The sequence below is a fragment of the Cajanus cajan genome, chromosome 2 (assembly GCF_000230855.2).
Source record: "Cajanus cajan strain Asha chromosome 2, NIPB_CcT2T_4, whole genome shotgun sequence".
NCBI lineage: Eukaryota > Viridiplantae > Streptophyta > Magnoliopsida > Fabales > Fabaceae > Cajanus > Cajanus cajan.
In genome coordinates this window covers 50,085,984-50,102,203 of record NC_138518.1, presented here as the reverse complement: position 1 = coordinate 50,102,203, position 16,220 = coordinate 50,085,984, and the positions used below count along the sequence as shown (strand labels likewise).

Here is a 16,220-nt window from a genome sequence, read left to right as displayed (position 1 = left end):
ACATGCAATAGAATATTGTGTCATAATTACCAAATGAAATAGAAGAAAGAAAGAAAGGTAAAGCCTTGAGAAGCAATGTAATACAGTTCCTTCGTAAAGGTGCAGTACGAGACACGTCTTGTCTTGTTGGAATTTGCTTTTTTGCGAGAATTAATGCTCCAAGCTTCAATAGTGCTTCTAAATAATGTCAAATACAATTGTATTGCAGTCTCTGCAAAAACAAGGTTACTCATTCCTTTTTATCTTTGCTGTGATTCCTTTTCTAGCCGATATGGCTAGTAACTAACTCTTCCCATTATCTCTAATTTTTTAGCTAATTGGTTATCCCCTTAATTCTCAACTACTTTACTTATTATCTTTTTATATTTTTTTATTTTATGCCTTATTGTTATTTATTATTTTTTAACTGTTGCAAAATGAGTAACATAACTGTTTTATTCTTTGACTAAGTCTTCCTACTTATCACCTTCCATTTAAATTTTATTTATTCTAAATTTAAATTTTTCTCAATAAAATTTTTTATTCACAATTATCAAATGTTAACTAATTTAATAATTCAGACGGGAAGGGAGGATGAGAGAGAGAAGGAGAAAGAAAAAGAGAAATACTTTAAAAAAGGAGAAAGAAAAAGAGAAATACTTTAAAAAAGATGAAACTTAATTTTTTATTTTAAAAATGAATATTATGATTTTTTATATAATTAAAAATTTTCTCTAAATAAAAAAAAAAATGTATTTCAATCCTCCTCAAAAAATAATTTTGTAGAAAAGTGAGATAAAAATAATTTTCAAAAAATAATATTTTATGGGAATTTTGATTTATTTTAGAAGTAGATATCAAACATAACTTGATCTAAGGTTTTTTTTTAGCTTAAAATATATTTGATAAAAAGGGGAAGTATAAGAAAAGAGAGGAGAATTATGAAGAAGTGTAGGTAATTGAAAAATTAAATATGTCTAGTTCTTTTGGAATATGAGAAATGAAGGGAAGTATGAAAATATTTTAGTTATTAAAAGACTCCCTCTAAAATATCGGGAGAACTTTGCACAAGTATAACATAGCTCCTCCATGTAATTTATAACAATAAATAAAGATAATAAAGTGTTTTTGTATATACAATTTTTAGACTCTCTTAATAAGTACTTTCAAACAACTCTTTCCATCGATTTTAATTAAGGCATTTTCTTTGGTGTAAATTTTGTTTAGGGGTACCAATTGTGATTAGGACTATATAAATGATGACATGTGTTAATTTTGTCAAAATTTATATTTTTTAAGAATATTTTAATATTTACTATTTAACCTTAATTAATTTATAACTTTTTAAATAATAGCCCTGACTTATTTAAATATGCTTTATCTCCGTGATCTCCCTGCCCGTTTCATTTTTATTTTTCCTTTCTCCCTAAGCCTTCATCGGAATCCGAAGCCACCAATTCAAGACCGCCGCCGCCGGATTCTTCTCGGAGCTCCTGCTGCGCTTGTTGAATTACATTCACGTTGTCCATAGGGTTGAAATTCAAAATCGCTGTTCTCCAACATGCTCGGCGTTGTCGTTTTTCCCGAGCATCAATGGAGGGCGATCAAACTCCGCGTGCACGTGGCATTCCGTTAGCGGCATCGAAGGAGGCTCCCCGCCGCGCAACACCTTCCGGTCATGAAACAGCGCCGTTTGCAGAGGCTCCCCGCGCGCCAGCCTCGCCCACTCGCAAACGAAGTGCGAGGCGCTGGTTCCGTTCACCACCACATGCGAAATCGTGATGCCGATGCTGACGCCGCCGCAGGAGAACCTCGTTAGCTGAATCAAAAGCAACGAATTTTGGTGAATTGGGAGCGTGTAGTCCACGGTGGGAAAAAGGAGGTGGTACAAGTTCAAGTCATCTCTGAGATGTTGTAAACTCGATGAGGATTTGGCTTCGATGAAGGAAACCCCCGAGGCATTGCAATGGAGCTCTAAATGACCGTTATTTATCCGGTGTAAACGGCACCATGCTCATGTTCCGGTCTTACTCCGCGCGGTTTCTCAGCTGCGCCATGACGGCAGCGGCAACAATAGAGGTGGAGAACGTGTTAGGGTTGAAGTAATTCCTGTGAAAATAGTGCGACGACGCTGACATAGTGGAGCCGGAGCTGCGGAGGGAGATGTTGAGAGACGTGAAGTTGGAGGGGATGGTGCCGGAGCGCCAAGAGAGAAAAGGAAAAATGAAAATGAAACGGGCAGGGAGATGAAGAAAATAAAATATATTTAAATAGGCCGGGAGCTATTATTTAAAAGGTTATAAATTAACGAGGGTTAAATAACAAATATTAAAACATTCTTAAAAAATATAAGTTCTGATAAAATCAATACATGTCATCATTTATGTAGTCCTAGTCACAGAAGACTTCGGTATCCCTAAATAAAACTTGCACTAAAGAAATACCTTTAATTAATTTTTATTCTCATTTTCTAACTCTTTGCAAATATTTAACTAACCACCCATTTTATTTTATTTTTGTTAAAGTAATAAATGTACATAACGTGTCCTCCCTCCTAGTGTTGATAACCAAAACAATTTACGTTTACTTTATATATATTATTGGTAGAAAAGCTAAAAACAACAAAAGAAAAAAGAAAATAAACATAGCCTAAGTTCTAATGTGACACATGCTCATGGCATCTGTCATGAGCTGGAGTGACAACTGTTGTGAACAATCTCCCAAACAACAAAATTCTCCAAGGAAGAACTGTATTTGGCCATCCAATGTGCACAGCATTTCCTTCTCTCTATAGTTGTGTTGGATACTAACATTCCATTATTGAAACAAAATTTGCTGAATTTTCTCAATAAGACATGCACAAGGGTAATGCTCCTGAGCATGTTGTCTAATGAACTGAATTGCTGAATTAAAGCGAATCAGACTCACAAACAATGTTGTAGAACCCCTTATCCCAAAGGGTACGAAGAACATGGTAGAAACCAAAGACTTCCAACAAGGTGGTTCCTGAAAAGTCCACCAAAGTCGAATCTACCTTGGATTTCCCAAAGAGCTGCCATAACATTAAGTTCGATGGTGTTCATAGGAGGAGGGAACCATGATACGTGTATCCGAGCTTTTAAAAACCCTCACGTTCCAACTCTTCCATATATAAGATCCATATTGTGAATATATATAAACTTGAGGCCATGTTCGCTGGTGCAATGTATATATTTTCAGCCACATGAGGCATCAGATGCAATATGCCTAGCCACCCATATGAATTGCTTAATACTTTCTGTCACGTTTACTTATATATATAAATATACATATATGTAATTAATTATCTTTTATTTCTCTTTTACTAAATAACATTTTTTACTATATTTTTATAAAGGCATTCTTACTCTATTTCTTCCGTACTTTTCTCCATTTCTTGCTTGCACCCTTTTTTTCTCCCTTCATTTCTTTACTAATATCAAAGACAACATCAAAGTCCAATTCCTCTTCATAATTCTAGCTAAAATGTGGGCATGTTTGTAGGGGGGTAGAGGGGCAACCTACACATTCCAATTTAACGGTCAAAATTAGGGATGTTTATGAGTTTGAAGAATTTAATAAAATTGATGATCAAAATTAAATTAATTAAGTTGGTTTGCTTTTTTTTAATCGGATCAAATATGATCCAAATCAATTAATTATAATCTTAATTGGTTTAAATTAGAGATTTTCATTATCAAATCATTAAAAATTATTATTACTATTATTATTATTATCATCATCATCTTAATATTATTTTATAATATTATGATTTTATTAGTAACATAATAATTTTATTAAAATGCATGAAGATTATTTAGATAATAATTATGATGTTGGTTACCGAAATTCATGTACACAGATAGTGTATGGTGGTCAATTTTTCTTTACTGTTAAATTAATATTCTGTACAATCTTATAATAACCCTTTACACTTTATAATTTTATTTTAAAAATTTTAAATTTTTATTTTTCCTTCTCCCTCCTTTCCTCCTCCACTTCCAATGCTTCACTATGCACACTTCCTTTAAGTCAGCAATCGCTAAGAGGGAAGGTAAGCAAGGGAGGACTAGAACTCATGAAAGAGTGGGTAGTGACAAAGGAATAGAGCACAGAGAGTTGAGGATATATAATTCTGTAGAGTTTCTCTAGAATCTATCCACGTTGCATGTTGTGGTGCTTCCATGCAGGCTCGAAGTTTGTGATCCTATCAAGAAATATTCTTATGTGATTTGCTATAGATAATTTTTTTAAAGTAAGATTAATTTAATGGTTACAATTCTTGGTCTATCCTAAATTTTGTTAATAATTATGACTTAGTATATTTAGTTATATTTTAATTACTATCTTAATTTTAAATATTTGAATATTTTAATTTCAAATGTTAAGATATATTTGAATACTTCAATTTCTTATCTCTTTCATTATTATCTTTTATTTATGTTTGAATGTTATTTACATTATTTTAATAATATGTTTTGTTAAAATTTTAAATAAAATAATATATTTTTTACATTTTAAAAATAATATCTACCATTTTTTTTATTTAAGAAAACCGACTATTCCAAACTAATTCAAACCAGTGTTTTCAAACCCGGACCGACCCGGCCGGTCGGACCGGTTGGACCGGGAACCGGTGGTCCAGCCGGTCCGAATCTGAAGTTGGATCGGTTATGCAGTCGACTCGTTTCAAACCGGATTGAACCGGTCAATTTTCCGGTTCAACCGGTGAACCGGTGGGTCAAACCGGTTCAACCACTTTTTTTAAGTATTTTTTTTAAAATTTTTTTAAGGGACCATAAATCACAAAAATAATAATGAAAATTGAATCTCTTAATGAAAAAGCAAGGAGTCTTATTAAATATAACAATGACTACTTGTTCTAATATATTTGTTTGCAATATATACAACTTAAATAACTTTTATAGTATATTATTAATTTTAAATTATATATTTAATAATGCAATATCTATGTAAATATTACATATATTATTTTGTGATATTAATTGCAAGCATATTATATATGTACATATTGTTTATATTTTTAATTTGTATTAATATACTGTTTAACATGTAATTTTTTTATGTATTTTTTTACAAAATAAAAATAAAAATAATTTTAAATAATATAGAAAAATTAAAATTTAAAATAAGATATAAATTTATTAAAATTTATAAGTATAAAATATATTTAATATGAATATTTTTTAATAAAAATAAATAAAAATCGAGTCATGCGGTTCAACCAGTGACCCACCAGTTCAACCTTTGACCCACTGACCCAGTACCTTAACCGGTTCGATGACCGGTCCGGTTTTTAAAACTATGATTCAAACAACTGTTGATTGATAAGGTTTGGTGGATATGAGAAATTATTTTTTACCAAACCAATTAAAAGTCCAAACTAAACCGGTGTATGCACACCCTTAGTCAAAGTATTTTTATTTCATTAATTTTATTGTAAAACAAAACATAAAATGTGCATATTTTGTTTGTGCCGTCCGAAATACAACCTGAGGGGATCAAAAGAAGGGTTCATACGAAGAGCCCAGATACTGCAAATGATGTACTTGTTCTTCTCAACAAACATGGATTCTCTAAAACATAGTTACATGTCTCCTTCAGTTTAGCTTCAATCCCACAAATCCCTACCTGCTTTTGTCTTAATACCCGAAGAACAAAGTCCTCTTTGCATTGTGCTTCGTGGGCGAGAACAAGTGGTAGCAGCCATCAGCAGCGTTCACCGAAATCTGTGAGTGAGTAAATAATAATAAATGGTGCCTAATTTTCTCATTGCAAGATTAATTGCATCATCATTAACACGCTACAAGAGCACCCATTTCCTGTTGGGTTCACATTCTCTGCTGCAACACAAACACAATGCTTCACTTTTTCTCTTCAATTCATACACTTCTGGTGCAATCCACCCCAAAGGTGACACCTTTACAGTGTCTTACCTCGTCAACTCATGTGGGGTGTCCCCAACACTGGCCAAGGAACTCTCCAAAAGGGTCAATTTGAAAACCCCAGATGGCCCAAATGCTGTTATTGATCTTCTCAGCAACTATGGGTTCTCCAAAACCCAGATTGCAAAACTTGTGGAAAAGCATCCCTTGGTGCTTGTTGCAAAGGCAGAAAATACCCTTTTGCCTAAACTCAAGTTCTTGAGATCTATTGGGGTTTCCAATACTGATCTTCCTAAGATTCTGCTTCGAAACCATGTTATATTGATGTGTAGCTTGGAAAATTTCCTCATCCCACGTTATGAGATCCTCCGGGGTATAGTTCAGGATGACCAGAAAGTTGTTAGAATTTTGAAAAGTGCTGCATATAATATTACATATGCTGACGTGTTGAAAACCTTGGTTCCAAACATTAATGTTTTGAGGCAATCTAGTGTGCCTCAGGCTTCCATCTCTCTCTTGATGGTCTATTTTTCTAATACAGCACATATGAAGCATTCCAAATTTTTGGAAGCTCTCAAGACAGCAAGGGGAATTGGGTTTGATCCATCGAAAACAAATTTAATACATGCTCTCGTTGTGCTTTTAAATACTAACAAAACAATGCAGGATTCAAAGTTTAAGGTTTATGAGAGGTGGGGTTGGAACCACAAATTGGCTCTTCAAGCATTTAGGAAGTTTCCCGTTTTTATGATGTTGTCAAAGGAGACATATTCAAAAAAAATGAGTTTCCTAGTGAATGATATGGGTTTGCCATCAGAAGATATTGCTGAATATGCTCAGGTTCTGGCATACAGCTTGGAGAAGAGGATCATCCCTAGATTTTCAGTTATTAAAATCTTGCAATCAAAAGGTCTGCTTAAGAAAGATTTGCACTTCAGTACCTTTATGTGCATGAATGAGCAAAACTTTTTGATGAAATTTATGATCAATTTTCAGAATGATTTGCCTCTCTTATCAGATGTCTACAATGGTTTGATCAATCAATCATCAAAATGAAATATGGTCTCTGAAGGTTTTTGCAGACTGTAGTCCTAACTTTCAACGTCTTCGTTTGAGTGCTAAATTGAACTGAGTTTCATTTACTTTTACTTTTAATATCATCATTTTACGATTTTTTTTTTCTTTGGTAGAGGGACTTTTGGTCAGATTTATAACAGATTGGTTTTATAATCAAGTGTATGAATCTACTTATTGGTGATTTTCATTTTCAGTATTTTGGTTTCTTTAGTTCTATTCATTCCAGACAACACATTAAAAGATGAGTTCTTATGTATTTGTTAGCTATGGGTAATTCTGATGAAATTGATCTTTATCACTGCCTTTTTTTTTTTTTTTTTTTTTTTTTTTTTTTTTTTTTCATTTTAAATGTGTTTATCTATTATGGGAAACATTTGTTTCATCTGAGGTTTGTTCTGTCATCACATAATCATAGTATACTTATTTTCATCGCTACCTTTTGCCTAAACTCACGTTCTTCCGTTCTATTGGGTTTTCCGACGCTGACATCCCTAAGATCCTGATTGCTAACTACACCATCTTGTTAAGAAGCTTGGAAAAATTCCTCATCCCACGTTGTGAGGTCCTCAGGTGTGTACTTCGTGATGATCGAGAAGTTGTTAGATCTTTGAAAAATAAACCATTTCGTTTTACTTGTGGTGATGTAATGAAAGATTTGGTTCCAAACATTTTGTTTTTGAGGCAATCTGGTGTGCCCCAAGCTTCCATCTCTTACATGATGATCCATTCTGGGAATCTAGCCTACTGGACGCATTCCAAATTTGTGGAAGCTGTCAACACTGCGAAGGAAGTTGGGTTTAGTCCTTTGAGAACAAGTTTTATCGTGGCCATTGAAATGCTAATTAAGAGCAAAGTAGTGTGGGAATCAAAGTTTGAGATTTATGAGAGGTGGGGCTGGAACTGTGAAACGGTGCTTAGAGCATTTCGAAAGTTTCCCAATTTTATGAAGTTGTCAGAGGAGAATTTTACCAAAAAAATGAGTTTCCTTGTGAAGGATATGGGTTGGCCATCAGAAGATATTGCTGAATATCCTCTAGTTGTAGCGTACAACTTGGAGAAGAGGATTATCCCTAGATTCTCGGTAATCAAAATCTTGAAATCAAAAGGTCTGCTTGAGAATAATGTGCACTTTAGTGGCATTATTTGCATAACTGATGAAGATTTTTTGGAGAAATTTGTCGACAATTTTAAGAAAGATTTGCCTCTCTTGCCAGATGTCTACAACAGTTTGATTAATGAACAGAATGTAATATAAAATATAGTCTTTGAAGGCTTTTTCTGGTGATTGTCCTAACTTACAATCTTTCTATTTCAGGGCTAAATTGAACTCTTGATTCTCACTGGCTTTCACTTTTGTGTCTGTATTATGAGTTTTATTTTCCTTGGGTGGGAAGAATTTTGGTCAGATTTATAGCATGTTGATTTTACAATCAAGTATATAAATCCAATTTTTGGTGATTTTAAATTCAATATATTGGTTTATTTATTTCTGTTGATAAAGCACAACACATAAAAAAAGAGTGCTGTATTTTGTAGGCCTGGTGTAATTATGTTGAATTTTTTCTTGATTGTTGCCCTCTTGTTTTAAATATGTTTATCTGTTTTGAGAACATTTGATTCGGCTCAGTAGTCTGTACTCTGTACTGTTATCACATAACCATTTTATACTTTTTGCAATTCTTTTTTTTACCAAAAGTGACATGTGATAGACATGTCTACACTTAAAACTGCCATAAACTATATTGATTGTCTTGGAGGAATCCCCTGGTTATTTGTTAGAGCATGTGGAGGGGTTCAATAACCAAACCTTATTAGTTTATTTCAATGGAATCAAATTATGATTAATTGTTCTACTACCATTACCATTTTTTAATAAATGAATTCTGTAATGGTTTTTTACGTTTTTATGGTGTAGCCCCTTCAACCTAAAATTGTAACTCTCTTGTTAATGCATGCCGCTCCTTGGAATCATGGATATATATATGGATTTGAACATTTGCTAATTACTGGTAACTTTATGCTTTTGACAGCATCAGAGAGTAGCTAACAGTTAGTTAGAATAGCTAGGTGGTTACTGTTGTAGAAGTAGGAATTAGTTTAAATAGGGGGAGGAAAGTCGGCATTCTGGTTTGTTTTTATTTGAAAACTAGGCATTCAGATATGTTACTGCTCACAATATCTTAATTAAACCAGAATAACATCAGCTACAGTGAATCTACATGTCTGCCCCATATTCTTTCATTTCCTCTGCTATCTGCTATACATTTTTGGGGTTCAGCTACTATGTGCTGCTATCTGGGATTGATATCTATATACTCTGTTCAATAGGCACATACACTGACATGATCAATATACTCTGTACACCTGAAAATAAATCAAATCTACTTAACTAAGGATTAACTCAATTTTGTTTTCACTAAATTTGCTGAAATTGTTATTTCCATAACTTAATAAGAAGAATCACATTATTCCATGTCTCTTCAAATTTCAAAATTCGATTCATTTTTTCAGAGGCTCCTATGTTTCTAAATTGATACCTAATAACCCAATTTTGTTTTCCGGTATTCACACCATCAACATCTCAGGTTCCTATAAGAAGAATCACATTATTCCATGTCTCTTCAAATTTCAAAATTCGATTCATTTTTTCAGAGGCTCCTATGTTTCTAAATTGATACCAATTGCAATTTGTGTTTTCAAAATTTGTTTATTTGAATTGTGTGAAAGCCTAGGCCAAACTTTGCTTAGTTCTCTAACATTGTTGTACCTCCAATGGAGAAAATTCTTAATTGCTATTTTTTTCATTTGCTTGACTTTAGAGAATGGGGCAATGGCCATTGAATCTAGTAGACATTCAATCCTGGAGAGAATAACTGACTTCTTTCTACAAAACGAGTATATTGAATAATCATTATAACCCCAACATCATTGTAATCACCTTTTCTTTGGTGTAAATTAATCTTTTGCATTGAAGGCCAATGATATATTTTTGTCTAAAGCCGTAGATAAGGTGATTGTCGCAGGTCCAATATGTAAGAAAATTTCTCTTTCACATATAAGGTGTACAGTTTCAAAGCAGGATCAGTGAAAGTAAAATTGCAGATGCTATTTATGGATCACGAACTATGTCTGAATGCTTTTAGTAAAAATAAGAAACAAATATTAACTTATTAGTGATGTGTAAATCTCAGAATAATGAGCAAATGAAGCACAACGGATACAAAATGTTTTACTTAGAAAGGCTTCGGATATGAGTTTGTTACTTAGAAAAGGGGTGAGTTATTCAGGAATTACAGCAAATTGTACCTCTACCAATATTGCAGATGGATATCTATTTACATGAAGAATAATCTAGTTTGTTAATTTGTCTTCTAGATTCCTTACCTCCAGGAATGGAAAGAGAGTACTTACCTTCAATAAGTGTGTCTCATAGTTATTCTTGCTCAAGTTGGGTGTTATGTTCCTGGCCACTTCTCAATTTTGGTTGACACAAAGCTTGGTAAGTTTATTACTCCTGATGTCATACCATTAATATCATATCATGTGTTATGAGCAATATGAAAGTGAAAGTAAAATATGATATATTTCAGGTATTTATATTCATTTTCTTACTATCTATGTATAAAGCAGTGTCTTTCTGTCATCCTATGCATATATAGAGTTTACCACGCAATGAGCATGGTTTTCTTTGTACCATAAAGAAGAGGATATGCCGGGAAGGCTGAACTGAAAAGACAAAAAATATATAATTATGTTTGGTGATATAGATTCATCTAGAAATTCTAATGTTTTCTTGCTGTTTTGCTCGTTAATGAGGATCCTGTTAAGTAGTAACATACTCTCATTAGCATCTAGAAATGTAATGGGTATGTGTAAATTGAATGGATGCACGCATGCATCATGTTTCAGGTTAGTTGAAGAAAAATTAGAACGGGAAATTAAGTGCATATTTTGTTTGAGGTTCACAAGTTCGTATTGCTTTGCAGGCTTGAAGTATTTTTTCTTTTCTTTTACCAGGCATGTATCAAACCAATTCTGTGTGTGCTTCCAAAGTCATTACTAGTGTTGGCTAGCAACGGTAGAACATGTTACTTACAGAAATTTTACGACCCCATATAAATGTATCTAAGATGAAGAAACACTAATGAAAGTATTGGATTTGTTAGATAGCTAAAGGAAATATATGATAAATAACTTAATAATTTAGAATAAAAAACAATAAATAGGGAAATAATGTTAAAATCATCACTTCTTTATAATCAATTTAAATTGTCCTCGTGTCCTATAATTTAGACATTAGTTACGTCCCCATGTCTCTGTCCATCCTTGTTTGGTGTGTGTGTTGAAGTTAGTGTTTCATAACTTAAAGTTACTAACCTAATTGAATGACAATCTTGCAAGTGACATTTGTTAGAAATTTTATTTCTAATAATTAATGTGGGTTACATATATTATTTGTAGTATTGATATTAGCTATTTACATTTAGTTAGACTCAATAAAAGTGATCTAATTTTAGTAAGTCTTTAGACTGTTAATAGGAAAAACTAATATGAACCCAAATAAGTGGAAATCAGATTTGGTCTGCTAGAAGTTAATGGGCATCTTAACAGATTTAAAATTGAAAAGATAGTCATGATTCCCAATATGCCAAATTAGAAAAACGTCTCTCTGTTTTTCCATCAAAAGAAAAACATTAAGTTTTGTTGAGGAATTCAGTGATTTGGTTGAGAAAGATCATTGCACCAAAAGACTATTTCGCTGCAATCTTCGATTAACGTCAATGGATACAGGTATATGTTATTAACTTTAATTCTGTAATCTAATCTGACACAACGGTTCTTAATATTGATGAATGAAATTTTTTTATTTGTCTTAAGAAATTTATCCCAACACCATCTTCTTAGAGAATTAAAATGAAATTATAAAAATAATAAAATATCATATTTTTAAAATATACTAATTTCTTCTAATAAAATCTTTGAACTATTTTATTTTAGGCTTAGAGCCCATCCTAATTGATACTAGCTTCACATGGAACTTGTCCTCAAGGTCCATAAACAATTTTGAAGACACCCCAATTACAATTCGAATGGGTGGTAAAGCTTGCTTAGCACGTGACTGGTTAGTAACTACCAATGGATGAATAAGGAGCAAACGTTGCACTACACATCATCATTTTCTAGCATTTTGTGACTTCTACTTCGAATCTTCTTCTCTGGGAAGTAGTCCTCAAATCCTATAAGTAGGATTCCGAAGAGTCATCCCATTTTCATTTCTTAGAAGTTGAGATTGGTGTAAATCACTCATTAATTGGTTTGGTATTGGGAATTTGCCTTGATCATCTGGTCATCTGGTGGACTTTTACAGGTAAATAACTTTATTGTAAAAGTTGGAGGCCAATAATATTGTAACTGCTTAAGGATACACTCGTAGTCTTCTTGGTAAGAAGGGCCGAACGAATACTTCAAACGGATTCTTCAGAGGGGGGAGGTACCTGCAAAAGGCACTCCAACGCTCAAGTCAGGATAAGCACGATATTCTAGGATAATTAATGAACAGTGACATACCTTGTTATGTGTGACCTATTTATAGCATCTGACATGGGCCTGAGCGTGATGGGCCCTCTCAGATATTTACCAAATTAGGTAATACGGTACTAATTGGTTGTTAGGCTTTAATCATGTACTTACCTTTCTTAATTGTGATTACCGTTATGACTTGTTTAACCCTTCGGCAAGAGGCCGAGCCGACTATTCAATACTAGTCGGAACGGCAAATGACCGAACCGTCTAGTCCGTATACGGCAGCTTGTATACTTCTGGTATGATCTATGTCGGAACGGTACTTGACCGAGCCGACTCGATGAGTGATGATGGTCCATATTGGCATTAACCAGACTGATGTCGGTTCTCGGCCTCATGCCGAGCCGACGTTGATGGTGATGCTTGTACGTGGCTTACTATGCATGAGTGTCTGACGAAATGGCACGTGTTGGCCCACGTGACCGATACAGTCTCTCCGGTACACAAGTCCCCCAGCCTTTGAGGAGCGAAGCGACGCGAAAGGTTAATGAAATAAAAACAGGGTTTTTCAGTTGGTGTCTTGAAGAAGAAGCTAAGGGTTACAACTGATGGTGGGATATGAAGGGTTGTAACCGTTGGGCATTTGATGGCGTACGCGAGAAGTTATGGTGGGAAGCGAAGGGATATAACCGTTGGTCATTAATGACGCATGCGAAGAGTTGCGCGCCTTAGACCGTTGGATCTAAATGATCCAACGGTAGGCACGAGGGGGTGTCTCTTCAGTTGCCTATTAAGAACGCCTATAAATAGTTATGTAGGAGGAAGGGTTTCCACATGCAAACTTACTAGCTGCTCCGAGCCGAAGATATTTGAGAGCGTTTTGAGTACTCAACAGCAATTGGTCAAGTTCAATCATCAGGTACGTAATGGCTAACCTGGACATTGTTCATGTTGACTCCTCTGGGGACGAAGAGGAATCTAGGTTAAGGACGACGCCGAACCAGGAGGTAGCGTCGGCTTCAGCTTCGAATGGGGGCGATTCCGCAGAGTCGGCTTCGGGGTCCGATCGGTCGCAAAGCGGGAATGATTCGGCATCGGCTGTGGGTTCTGAAGATCAGCCGAGTCGGGGTGGGGAATCGTCAAGAATTTTTCCTCCCATATCGACTCCCGGGTATTCGTGGGTACATGGTGAAGTTGGTAGTGTATACTCTCGGTATACGAGCAAGAAGTCTCTTGTGGACTTCGTATCAGCCATAAAGTTTTTAAACTTTCCCGAAGATGAAGAACCTTCTGCTGTCTTTTTCCAACCGTGCCGAGGTGACGGGGCTTCGAATCCAGACTTCGTTTATTTGAATCAAGGATCGTCCAAATACCCATTCTTTTACGTGTATGATTATATGTTCCGGGATCTGAAGATATCCCTCCCTTTTGACGATTATTTCATGAGTATACTTCGGCTTCTTAATGTGGCGCCGAGCCAACTTCACCCGAACACCTGGGCCGCTATGCAAGGGTTTAGGCATTTGTGTCTAGCCCTCGGTCTCCAACCCACTCCACATCTATTCCTGCACTTCTATACGTCTCGGCCGACGAAAAAGGCTAAGTGGCTGTCGTTGATTCGTCACAATGATTGCTTGCTGCAACCTTTTACCACCTCGTACAAAAAATTTAAAGTGGGATTTATGAAGGTGATGATTCGGCCAGAACCAGGAAAAAAGTATTTCTTTGATGCCGAAGGGAATCCCCTATTTCCCTTGTATTGGACCCGGAAGCCGCGCAAGTACGACACGGTTTCCAAATCACACATGTCCCCGGAGGAGAGAATGAGTCTAAGTTTTTTAGACAAACTACCTCGGCCTCTACCATGTCGTCCTCTGATCCGGTTGTTTGAATCGGCCGATGTAGTCGAGGAACTAATTGGTATAGTACCTTTCTTATTTAATTAAATTTGTGTGTTATCATTGATTTTGACTAATAATGTGCAGGTATAATGGCTGCCCATGGAGATGACGATCTAGACATCCGTAACTTGATCCGGAATCAATTGGCGCAACTACTGGAAACAAGACTTCAGCCCCGATGGGTGGGAATCAAGCTACCGTCCAAGCTGGTGGGGTAGGGTCGTCGGCTCGGAAAAAGAAACCCACTCGGCCCCAACTTGAAAAAAGAAGGCCGGATGCAAGGGCCGAGGAAGAAAGTCGCCGGGCCAAACAACGCCGAGTGGCTAGCCCCCCTGTTCCAGAAGGTCTATCTCCGCCAAGTTTTTTGGCCGGGAACGTCAACGCTCAGGATTTCCTGAGTCAAGACTTAACTTCTGAAGCCGGCCAAGGGATGCTGAGTCGCATGAGCTCGGCTAAAAAATGGAGCTTCTTTTGCGAGTTCCAAGTGCGGGCCGTGGCAATGGCCCAAAGCATAGTTATGCAGCCGAACGGCGAGGCTGATGGGCTGCGCCGGCAGCTTGCTGAGCAGGAGAAGTCTCTTCAAGAGACGCTGGCGGCTTTAACAGACGCTCAAACATCCAACAGCAAGTACCAGGCTGAAATGGATCGCAGAGGGCGGGTTGCCGACGACTTGGCCTTGAAGGTTCAGCGTCTCGAACTTGCTTTGAAGACCGAGACCGACAAGGTTACTGCTCTAGGGAAGGGGTTGGATGCTGAGAAGACCGCTTTCGAGGCCTATAAGGAGAAAGCGCGTGCCAAGGTTCTTAGCCAGCATCAGGCCGGCTTTGCCCAAGCGGCTCGGCAAGCCTGTCATTTCGGCGACTTTCCGCCAGACTTCCATCTTGACATGACGAAAGATTTCTTTCAAGGGAAGCTGGTGGACCTCACTTCTATTCCTCCTGATCAACAAGCCGACGAGGAAGCTCCGGCTCGGGCGAACGAGCCAAATGAGGATGTTACAATTCAGGAGGAAGAAGCGCCTGAGGCTGGTCCGATTCCTGGCGAGGCGGAGGTAGTTTCTTAGGTTTTTGCGTTGTAATTCCGGGCCAATAGTGCCCGTTTTTTTTTTGTTGCTAGGCCGATAGTGCCTTTTAATAAATTCGATTTTTCTCTTCGTATACTGCTTTGAATTCTTTTCGCAATGTTTTTCTCATTGGCCGAGAGTCATCTCGGGTTAGAAGATCTAAAACTAAAGCCGCATCCTTGGCCGAGAGGCATCTCGGGAGGGAAGACGTAAGATTAAAAGTCACATCCTTGGCCGAGAGACATATCGGGAGGGAAGACTTGTAGGATTGAAAGTCACATCCTTGGCCGAGAGACATCTCGGGAGGGAAGACTTGTAGGATTGAAAGTCACATCCTTAGCCGAGAGACATCTCGGGAGGGAAGACTTGTAGGATTGAAAGTCACATCCTTGGCCGAGAGACATCTCGGGAGGGAAGACTTGTAGGATTGAAAGTCACATCCTTGGCCGAGAGACATCTCGGGAGGGAAGACTTGTAGGATTGAAAGTCACATCCTTAGCCGAGAGACATCTCGGGAGGGAAGACTTGTAGGATTGAAAGTCACATCCTTGGCCGAGAGACATCTCGAGAGGGAAGACTTGTAGGATTGAAAGTCACATCCTTAGCCGAGAGACATCTCGGGAGGGAAGACTTGTAGGATTGAAAGTCACATCCTTGGCCGAGAGACGTCTCGGGAGGGAAGACTTCTAGGATTGAAAGTCACATCCTTAGCCGAGAGACATCTCGGGAGGGAAGACTTGTAGGATTGAAAGT

The 16,220-nt window shown here is 36.7% G+C and overlaps 3 protein-coding genes across 4 annotated transcripts; all 3 read left to right on the top strand.

Annotated features, from left to right (window-relative positions):
• Positions 1-3,550: 3,550 nt before the first annotated feature.
• On the top strand, positions 3,551-16,005 carry LOC145954334 (uncharacterized). 2 transcript variants are annotated; one of them, XM_083068356.1, is made up of 3 exons: positions 3,551-5,749; positions 10,172-10,254; positions 10,356-16,005. In XM_083068356.1, the coding sequence occupies exon 3, from the start codon at positions 14,583-14,585 to the stop codon at positions 15,465-15,467; it is 885 nt and encodes a 294-aa protein (XP_082924482.1). In that variant the 5' UTR covers positions 3,551-5,749; positions 10,172-10,254; positions 10,356-14,582; the 3' UTR covers positions 15,468-16,005. The 2 variants fall into 2 exon arrangements, with proteins under 2 accessions (XP_082924482.1, XP_082924481.1); XM_083068355.1 differs by having other exon boundaries at positions 5,199-5,749.
• LOC109815385 (uncharacterized) lies at positions 5,743-7,314 on the top strand. The gene has a single exon (XM_020380097.3). It carries the CDS (start codon positions 5,772-5,774, stop codon positions 6,957-6,959), a length of 1,188 nt encoding a protein of 395 aa, XP_020235686.1. The 5' UTR covers positions 5,743-5,771; the 3' UTR covers positions 6,960-7,314.
• Positions 7,222-8,438, top strand: LOC109815386 (transcription termination factor MTEF18, mitochondrial). The gene is made up of 2 exons (XM_083069707.1): positions 7,222-7,233; positions 7,396-8,438. The coding sequence occupies exons 1-2, from the start codon at positions 7,222-7,224 to the stop codon at positions 8,233-8,235; spliced, it is 852 nt and encodes a 283-aa protein (XP_082925833.1). The 3' UTR covers positions 8,236-8,438.
• Positions 16,006-16,220: the final 215 nt, after the last annotated feature.

What these genes read in the sequence shown, in the direction of transcription:
- LOC145954334 (XM_083068355.1), top strand. Translation starts at nt 13,430, where the DNA reads ATGGCTAACCTGGACATTGTTCATGTTGACTCCTCTGGGGACGAAGAG.
- LOC109815385 (XM_020380097.3), top strand. Translation starts at nt 5,772, where the DNA reads ATGGTGCCTAATTTTCTCATTGCAAGATTAATTGCATCATCATTAACA.